This window comes from Pistacia vera, unplaced genomic scaffold (assembly GCF_008641045.1).
Source record: "Pistacia vera cultivar Batoury unplaced genomic scaffold, PisVer_v2 Contig140, whole genome shotgun sequence".
Classification (NCBI taxonomy): Eukaryota; Viridiplantae; Streptophyta; class Magnoliopsida; order Sapindales; family Anacardiaceae; genus Pistacia; species Pistacia vera.
Genome location: NW_022195467.1, coordinates 840,677 through 850,380, shown reverse-complemented (window position 1 = coordinate 850,380; position 9,704 = coordinate 840,677). Strand labels below are relative to the sequence as shown.

The following is a 9,704-nucleotide window of genomic DNA, read 5'->3' as shown; positions in this document are numbered from 1 at the left end:
AGTCACTGAAAGCTAGAGCCCTTTATTTCTAGCAAATTCAAGATCATTATCTCTTACTTACACTACCTCAAGCAATATCCATTTTACCTATTGATGCTTATCCATTTTACCTATTGGTGCTCATCCATTTCCTACAACGGATGTTAAGAATTATCCAAAAGGACCACAATGTCAACCCAGAACAACTGATTCAAGCCTTTCCCCAATTTGGCCAAGGTGATGGTCACTGTCACACCATAAAATATATCTAGATTGTTAGAGCTGAATCTTTAATTAAATGAGGTAATTGCTATATAACTGAAATGTGGATAGAATAATCAATTCCTCAAGCTTGTTGCCAGGGGAGATGATACAAAAATTATAAAAGGGAAAAGAGGAAGAAAACTACCAGCAACAGCACATTATACACAAAAATGGTCTGAAACAGAAAATGAGCAATGATCTAAAGACTCTTTTTCTTAAACAAAGAAAGTACATTATCTGCATAACATAATAGGCTCATGCAGATTTCTCAGCCTCTGCAGCTGCCTCTTCCTCTTGCAACTTCTTCAATGATGGAGGTGGTCTGACAACAATGCTTTTCTTCCATTGTCGATCAAGCTTTCTTGACAATCGCTTGTTAATTCCTTCCTCAATCTCTCTTTCACGTTTAACAGTAAGCATGCGAGCAATCTATTAACAGAAAAACACTTTAATTAGTGCGATAGTAAGATATCAAATCACTATAAAGAAGTCTTCACAACCTCATGTACACAGGCCAGGATTAAGCCCAACGTGCCAATAACAAGTGGACAGGAAGTAAAGAGTTTGGATAGTCAATTGTGACAGAACAACAATTTGATTCTACATAATAATATTTTTTACCTAATCCCATATCTCATCCCCTTTTGAATAAAGATTCAATGTACAAACATCAACAAAATACATAAATGCAATTGAGCTTGAGTACCCATAAAGTTACCAAATGAATACTTTAGGCAAACTATACTTGTAACATTCAAACTTGTAAGATTCGCAAACTATCTTTTATTGCAAGTTCACGTTCAATATTACAAACATGGAAGTTTCAATTAAATGATAAAAGAGCTTAATTCCAAGATTTGTACAAGCATACATTTCAAAAACACCAACTTTACACTCTTGATAATAAACCCGCAAACGAAAAATCCACTAAACATTCAAACAATTCAGTTTCATACACATTAAGTTGCCAAATGAAACATTGTAGAGGCAAATTATACTTGCAACATTAGACCACCAGAATTGTAACACTCACAAATCATATCTCATAGCAAGTTCACATTCAATGGAACAAGTATAACAATTTCAATTTACCTATTAAACCCAGAATCAGAACATTAAAAAATGCCATATGTACAAACTTCACACAATTAACAATAATCTCAGATATATATATATATATAAGTAAAAGAAAAAAACAACTTTACATGATAGCAACCAGAAGATAAAGCAAGAAAAGTCAGAAAAAGAATGAGAATTGAGAAACATTTCAACACAAACTTTACACAATTAACAACAATTCCATACATAAAAACTCTAAGTTTACACTGAAGCAGACGAAAACCAAATAAAAAGTCCTAAATGAGAGGGCACCTTTTCAAAAACAGAAACTTTACACAATTAACAACAATCCCATACATAAAAAAACTCAAATTTAATTCACCCACCCAAAAAACAAACAAAGTGAATTTTAAAAAATCTAGAGCAGTGAGTACCCTTTTGCGCATACGACGAAACTCACTAGACTTGAACTCATTTCGCGCCGATTTCTGGAGGCGGAGCATGAAAAGCTCACCCTTTAAATCAACAACCTCTTCATTGATTTCCTCAGTGGTTTTGGCTCTGATTTCTTTCAACTCTTCTTCTTTCTTCGCCATCAAAACCACTGATGATGAAGAAGTGCGAGTTTTAACGAAAGGAAGATGAATGGGGTTCGGTTGACGAAACTGGACGCCATTGAGGAAAGATTTGGGGAGTTGGGAAATGGGTTTGGGAGGAAAAGTCACGGAGAGGCTCAGCATCTTCTCAGCTTCGTTGAGGAGTAAGCTCTGTACTGTGGCTTCTTGTAGATAAGGCTGCCCTTTCTCGAAATTTTTTTGTTTTTAAAATTAGAGTAATCGACTTTTTCCCACATAAGGTTTGCCTTAATAACCATTTTCCACCCAAAAAGTTTCAAAATACTACTTTCTCATCCAAAGTTAATATTTCGATACTATCCAAAGTCAATTTCAATAACGAAAATTCTGTTATCACCATTTGAACCATCGATCTCCTCTCTATAAAACCTCTCTCATTCCGACACCTGATTTTTCACCAATACTGGTCATCACAAAACTAAAATTTCTTATTCTTAACTGATTTCAACGACAAATATTCAATTGGTTATCATTATTCGATCCACCAGCCTCTACACTACAGAAACCCTATTACCCTGGCTCTTGGTAACTCGTCAAATGTCGGTTGAGAAAGTGAAGTGCATTTTGGATATTAACAAAATATAAATGTTGGGTAGAAAAGTGGTATTTTGAAACTTTTTGGATGGAAAAGTTATTAAGACAACCTTGGGTGGGAGAAGTCCTTTACCCTTAAAATTATTTTAATATTTTTTATTTTGTGTTTACACTTTATTAATTTAAAATTGAACCATGCAAATTACTTTTTAAAATTCAATTACATTTATATCATAAAATTTCAAATCATAAATGATTATTGATTTGATAATATTATAATTTTGTCGATTTTCTAATTACAATATAGTAGAGTACATTCTTATTATTATATTCTAGAATGGGACGTTCAAATCTTACCTAAGGCGAATCCAACCTAGTTTTGGGTGGGTCATGGCCTATCCTCAAATTTTTTTTTTTAAATATAATATATACAATTTTTAGATTTTGGCCCACTTTAAAAAAATATAAATGGATAAAAATATTAATGTGTAATTAGTTTTTATTTTGGTCCATCCTAATAAAAATTTCTGAATCCACTACTGATCTTACCTTTACCTTTAAAGAAAACAGATAGGTGCCTATACAAATACAAAAGGGTCATTGACATATTAAAAAAAAAAAAAAAAAAAATTTAGCATATAAATTCAATGCCCATCTCATAAGGTTTTGGAAATAATTAAAAGTAGTATAGTATAGTATAGTAATGTAATGTCATTTCATATTATAACTAGCAATAAGGTCAACAATATGCATAAAAGTAGTGGGCACAAACGCCTTGTTTGCCATAAAACAATGCACAAACTTTAGACTTTTGCACTAATGCATGCATCATCACTTTGTTTAAATATACCCTTAGAAGATTCTTTATTTTATTAGTTAAAATGTATTTACGTTATGTTATATTCTTTTATATCCCGAACCCGAAACCTTAAATATATATTTGATTAATCAGAATGTGTTACACTATGGTAAATGATGTTATGATATTCTTAGGTAATATATTTGATGAAATACATGTAGTGTATGAGAGGTTTTCTTGAAATTTATTATAACGTTATAAAAATAGAAGAAAAAATTGTTATGTCTGAGAAAGTAGGGCTGACATCGAGCCTTGTCAGTAAGAGCGATCAGAGCTTGAAAAAGTTCTATAACCGCTCAAATACAGTCACGTCGCGTGATGACCCGAGCAGCATGCTCCTGCCAATGTAGTGGGTATGTGCTAGGTTGGTGAAAGGCTAGAAAAGGTCTACGTGTTCAATCCCTACACAAGTCGAGGAAATCACTCGGGCAAGTGAACAATGGGACGTAGGGAAAGATTTACACGACATCTGTCCCACTCACAGATTTAATAATCATTATCTTAATTCATCCCACTATAAATAGAGGGCTCCTCTTCCATTTGGGAGATTGGTTAATTTTACTCTGAAATAGTATATTTTCTCTTTCTCTCTCTCTCCCTTGTATTCTCTAAACTATAATTCAGTTCGCTAAACGCGACCTGACTTTATACATTAATACAATACCAGTGGACGTAAGATTTGCTTTTTGGGCTTTCAAACCACTTTAAACATTGTTCTTCATCCCTTATTCAGATAAATCCATCAATAATCACATGTAACTTCTAAGCTCACTCAGCATTTCTCACGTGTAAATAATTGGTGTCAAAATCGAGCATCAACAAAAATGAAATTCTTTTTTATAACAATAAAATAAATGTTGTAAAAAATAAAAGAGAAATAAATTTAATTAACCAAACTCTGAATTTACAGCTTGGCAGCACGTGACAAACGTGTGGCAAATAAAATAGGAGTGGCAATATAAGAAGTTACTTCCGTCGTTATGTATTTTATATTTTATTTTATTTAACCTCCTCTCCTCTCGTCTCCTCTCCTCTCCTCTCCTTTCAATTCTATTTATATTTATTCACTTCACACAACCAAAAAAAAAACAATTAAAAAAAAAAAAAAAAAAAAAAAAAAAAAAAAAAAAAAAAAAAAAGTTGGAAACTACAACCCTAAGCAATTCAATTCAATTCAGTCCAATTACATTCTCACTCGTTGTCTGTTTATGGAGAGCGAATCGCTGAGTTGAATCGGAGCGATACGAGATCTGACTTACTCTGTGCGCCGTCTAACTATGGGCGCTGCCGGCTCCAAACTCGAGAAGGCTCTCGGCGACCAGTTCCCCGAAGGCGAGCGTTACTTTGGCCTCGGAATTTTGGCAATACTTGTTTTGCAACAGCGTTTTGCAGGTCAGATTTTTATTAGTTTTGTGATTGAGTTCTTTTGTGGAGACATTTTAAATTAGGTTTAATTTGAGTTTTTGTTCATTCTTCATTGTGTTTGACCGAAACGGGTTTAGTTATTAGTTTAGATGTAGTTGATTTGGTGTTGTTATGTCGTTGTGGTGTGTTTTTTTTGTGATTAAAACGCTGTCATTTTTGGTAGTATTTATGCTCAAGTACTGGGTTACATTACTGAAATAAATTAAAAATAACAAGTGAAGAAGAATAAGCATTTTACAGTATGATTCGTTTTGGGTTTACTTCATGGTAATTATGAGAAATTTGACTGGCCTTTTCTGGATATTGTTTTATAAACAGTTTACTCACATTTGGAGTCAGTTGCTAGCAAATCCACGTCATGTTTTCCATATCGTAGTATCCATATTGGAAGAATTTGAATGTATTGTTTCTCTACTTAACATCTTTGAAATACCCTTATTGCTTTGCTTTCTAAGACATCGTTATTTTAAATTCATGATTTATTTGCCAGCAATTGCTATTTAGTTCCTCTTATTCTGTCAGTTTATAGTAGCATCCATTAGAGACAGTTTCGTGTACTTGTATGTATTCATATTGGAAGGGAGCTGAAAACTCAAAAGGTTTTGTTTTATGTACTGTTGCAAATGGCTAAGAGATTAGAGTCAGTTATTTCTTATGGGATAAAAATGAAAGCATTTTCCATTATAATGATTGAAAATGAGTGTTCTAAGGGTACGCTCACACTCCTCAAACCTTTCCTTTCTATGCAGGCACTTTATTTTGTGTTCCATTTCGGGAACAGTTGCTAGAGTACTACTCAAATAATAAAAACGTAGGGGATCTAGTGAAGAATCTCTTGACATGTTGGCAGACTATTTACGCAGGTAAAGTTCTAATAGTTCCTGTTAGTTACTTGGCACAGTTGTTTCGTTTTGCTCTTATACATACTACACCATAGAGTCAATCCATCCTTTTTAAGCGTAGGAATCTTGCATATTGAAGGTAGAAACTTTCCCTTCATTGTACAATAGGTTGTTTTTGCTGCAGTTGTTATGTAAATGACCAAACTTTATATTACCCATATGAGATGCTTTCTTAATTTTTTCCTTGTTTCTCATCTCAAGACATACAATAAGTTCTCAAATAAGTATTTATAGTGGTGGACTACTGAGTAATTATCCTCTTGATGCAATCAATGTGAGTTGATAGGGAACTAATTGAGGTTTCTTCTTAGGTGTCATGGAAAGTATGATTATTCTCATCAATCTAATTTATTTTCTTAATAATAATGTGAGTAATTTCACAGAAGGATCTAGCTCAGTCCACTATTAACAGTAGGTGTGTTGTCTGTTTGTGTAGATAAGTTTCAGAGAAGAAGAAACAGGTGTATTGCCCAAAGCGTTTTGTGCAGAGATTGAAGAAACAAAATGAGTCTTCCGCAGCTATATGCCCCAGGTACGTTTATCAGTAACTGATTATGAGCTATTGCTGGAAATGTTGAATTTATATGAGAAGGTAAAGATGTCGGAGATATAAAGGGCGTTGAAGCTAACAAAGAGGCCATGATAAGAATGATGAAAATGATACCAGTATTCATAAAACTTGTTTATCGTTTGAAGATCGATGTTACTAGTGCAACTACTTGGTGGCTAGGTTTGGTGACATCGGAGCTACACTACATTATAACGATGTATTTCTTTCCTAAGCTTCGGAATTACTTGAGATTTTCCCCAGATGATTATTAATATAGGGTGGATTTTTCTCTGCAAAGTATTGCTGCTGGTTAGAATGTTACTTCATGGGTTTCGTTGGTGTTCTACATATGTTTGCTGTTAGTGAAACAGGTAAAATGGCAAATCATACTTCCATGAAATTCGCTTTGGTAAATTCTGTAGTTGCAGATGCTGGCATCCACTGCGGAAGTTGTGAGCAAGCACTTTAGAGTAGCTGGAGCTTGTGGACTTGTTGAAACATTAGTCGGGAATTCTATTTTATACTGTAATGATGTCTTATATAGGACTTTAGTTATCAACCTTATTTTGCAAGCTTTTGATTGCTTTGGACAATTACTGGAAAACCAGTTGAGTTCTGAAGGTTCAGATCGCCACTTGAGAATGGTGACACATATCTGGAGAGCCTGAAGCATGTTTTGCATTGAAAAAATCAAAGTACAATATTTGGCTATTGCAAGACAGTATATTAGAACACCTTTTATCTCGTTCTTTGCCAGTTTTTGCTGCCTTTTATTTAGAGAGGACTGACAATTTGGTCATGTTTGCAAATTTGCTACCATCACCAGTTAGGCTCAAGGAAATGCCCCTAAATTATGTATTGCAACAAGTAATGAAGTATAAGGTGGATGTTCGTTTTCCTCCTATTATTATGCATCCCTTGTCTTTGCCACATTGTATTATCGAAAAGCTTGAAATTTATTTTTTAGTAATTTAAAGATCAGAGAAAGGAATAAAATATTACTTCCTTCATTTCCCCTTCTGTTTGTAGGATGTCATGAATTTGAATTTCTTGCTGAATGAACGTGTGACATACTGGAGAAAGAGGCTCAAGCTGCAAAAAGTGATCCGGAAACTCATCACCACCGGAAAAGATTGCAAATGGGCCGAAGAATGGTCATGCAAATGGTGTTAGGAAAGAGCCGTTGGTTACCGGGTGCACAAAAATTTTCAGGTGATATTTCTTGTCCATTTCATGTATCTTTGTTCATCATTTTTTGCTTTAATTAGTTAACAGGATAGTACAATGCTGGAATAATATCATTTAGCTCTTATTTTCTTAAATACATTTGCTATAAATGTTACTGGGGGTGTATTTCTACGGTGGAAGCTCATGAGGTCCTTAAAAAAAATATTGCTGTTTCATTAAAACAAAAAAGTGTGCGTGTAATGCTTTATAAATTGTTATATTTGCCACCTGTACAAGAATCATGATTTTTTTTTAACAATCAGGGATACTTACTAATGAGACAAGGTGCTGCGGTGTGAGACGGTGACAGTAGAGATGAAACTTTTTTGACTTGAGTTGATATAGAACAAAACAGTTCAATAACAAGCTGTTTGAAAAATTTTGCTCCACAGAAACTTTGAATGCAGAGGACCAATTTTTCTGTGACAAGTGTTGCAGGTTTGTGATTCATACTAAATTCTTAATTACTGTTGCCTCAGTTGATATTTCATGCATCATACTTTATGGTATTATTTATTGTTTACTTGTTCTAACTAATTGGATCTGGTTTTCTGCTAAAAAATTACTCCGTTCTATAATTGGAATGAACCTGCTCCCTTTGGAATTCTAATTTGCTTGTTGACCTAAACAACATTCATTAGACATGGAAATTTCCTTTCTTGTCGTCTGTTGTCTTTAGGTTTTATTGGTAACAAAATAGAGACTAATCATTTTATATGAATTTCTGCACCCGATCCAAGTTATCTAAAGTTGTGTTTCAACGCCGCCATCGAAAGATCTCTGACTATCTAATTATAGGGGGAAGAGGTGGCACTGCGGTTGTCTTTGACAGGGTTGGAACTTTTTCCATTCAATAACATAGTGAATCTGTTTTTCATTATCTTGCAGCTTGCAAGAAGCGCAGAAGAGGATGAAGATAAAGAAGCCTCCTCATATCCTGGTCATCCATCTAAAGCGGTTTAAATACATCGAGCAGCTTGGGCGATACAAGAAGTTATCATACCGGGTCGTCTTTCCACTTGAACTTAAGCTTAGCAACACAATGGAGGATTCAGATATCGAGTATTCACTATTTGCTGTAGTAGTCCATGTTGGGAGTGGGCCAAACCATGGGCATTATGTCAGTCTTGTGAAAAGCCATAACCACTGGTTGTTTTTTGATGACGAAAACGTGGAGATGATCGACGAGTCAGCCGTGCAAACATTTTTTGGGTCGGCACAGGAATATTCAAGTAATACAGATCATGGGTACATCTTGTTCTATGAGAGCATCAGTGCTAGTAGCAAGAGTTGAGTAGAGGAGATGGAGAGGAGAGGAAGGGCTTTGGTTTTATTACAATCATTAGTTACTTTTTAATCATTCGGACTGAGATTTTTCGTTTTACTGTCAATGTCTATTAATTTTCTTTTGTTTTTTTTCAACCTGTGAGAAGAGCTATGAATGAGAGGGAGAGATGGAAATGGAAATGGAAATGGGTTGTGAAAAATGTATACTTAGGATGTACAGTGGATGGTGGTGGAAGCACACTTCTGTCCTTTTGTTTTTGGTTTAACAATAAGAGGGAAAAAAAGAGCAGCACAGTGTATATGGTGTGTGAGATTATCACAGAGACAGTTTGTATTCTTGCTGTTTGAGAATGTTAATTTAACACTAGAAAATTGCAATTTGCTCAACTCACTCACTACTACTATAAAGATGGTTCCTACTTGCTAGTATTTAGATTTTGCATTGATTAAATTCAACATGCTGAAGTTTTCTATTTTTATAGATAAAATTGGATCATCACGTTGTTCCCATTGTTAATTGACGGATTTAGCTATTGTAACACAAAATTTTGATTATTATTTATTAATAAAATACAATTCATGGTCTACACATGAATTGATAATGATGTTGCAGTAATCTATAAGATAGATACTGAGTAATTTACATTTAAGGTGTGTTTGATTCAGGAAATGTTTTATTGTTGAAAATATAAGATTATCAGTAAGATAAATTACTTTTAAAAATTATGGGGGAATGTTATATCAAAATGTTTAGTTATATTAGAGGGTATAAATAATTAAGATGTTTGATTGAGAAGAATACAATATGAAGCTTATTTTATTGCCCTTCTTTTTTAATATCATTATAATAATAATATTATTATTATTTTTTAAACAAATTACTTGTAACCCTCTATATTTGAGAATTTAGCTAAAACCCCAAACAACAAAGTTTAAATTTTAATAAAATACCCCCAACCACCCAAGACCATTGTCGGCCACCA

At 33.9% G+C, this 9,704-nt stretch overlaps 1 protein-coding gene and 1 pseudogene across 1 annotated transcript; one reads left to right on the top strand and one right to left on the bottom strand.

Annotated features, from left to right (window-relative positions):
• Window positions 1–262: 262 nt before the first annotated feature.
• LOC116123151 (50S ribosomal protein L29, chloroplastic) lies at window positions 263–2,112 on the bottom strand. Its single transcript, XM_031408957.1, has 2 exons — window positions 1,737–2,112; window positions 263–672 (listed from the first exon to the last, which is right to left on the bottom strand). The coding sequence occupies exons 1-2, from the start codon at window positions 2,040–2,042 to the stop codon at window positions 499–501; spliced, it is 480 nt and encodes a 159-aa protein (XP_031264817.1). The 5' UTR covers window positions 2,043–2,112; the 3' UTR covers window positions 263–498.
• A 2,495-nt stretch (window positions 2,113–4,607) lies between these two features.
• Window positions 4,608–9,108, top strand: LOC116123135 (annotated as a pseudogene).
• Window positions 9,109–9,704: the final 596 nt, after the last annotated feature.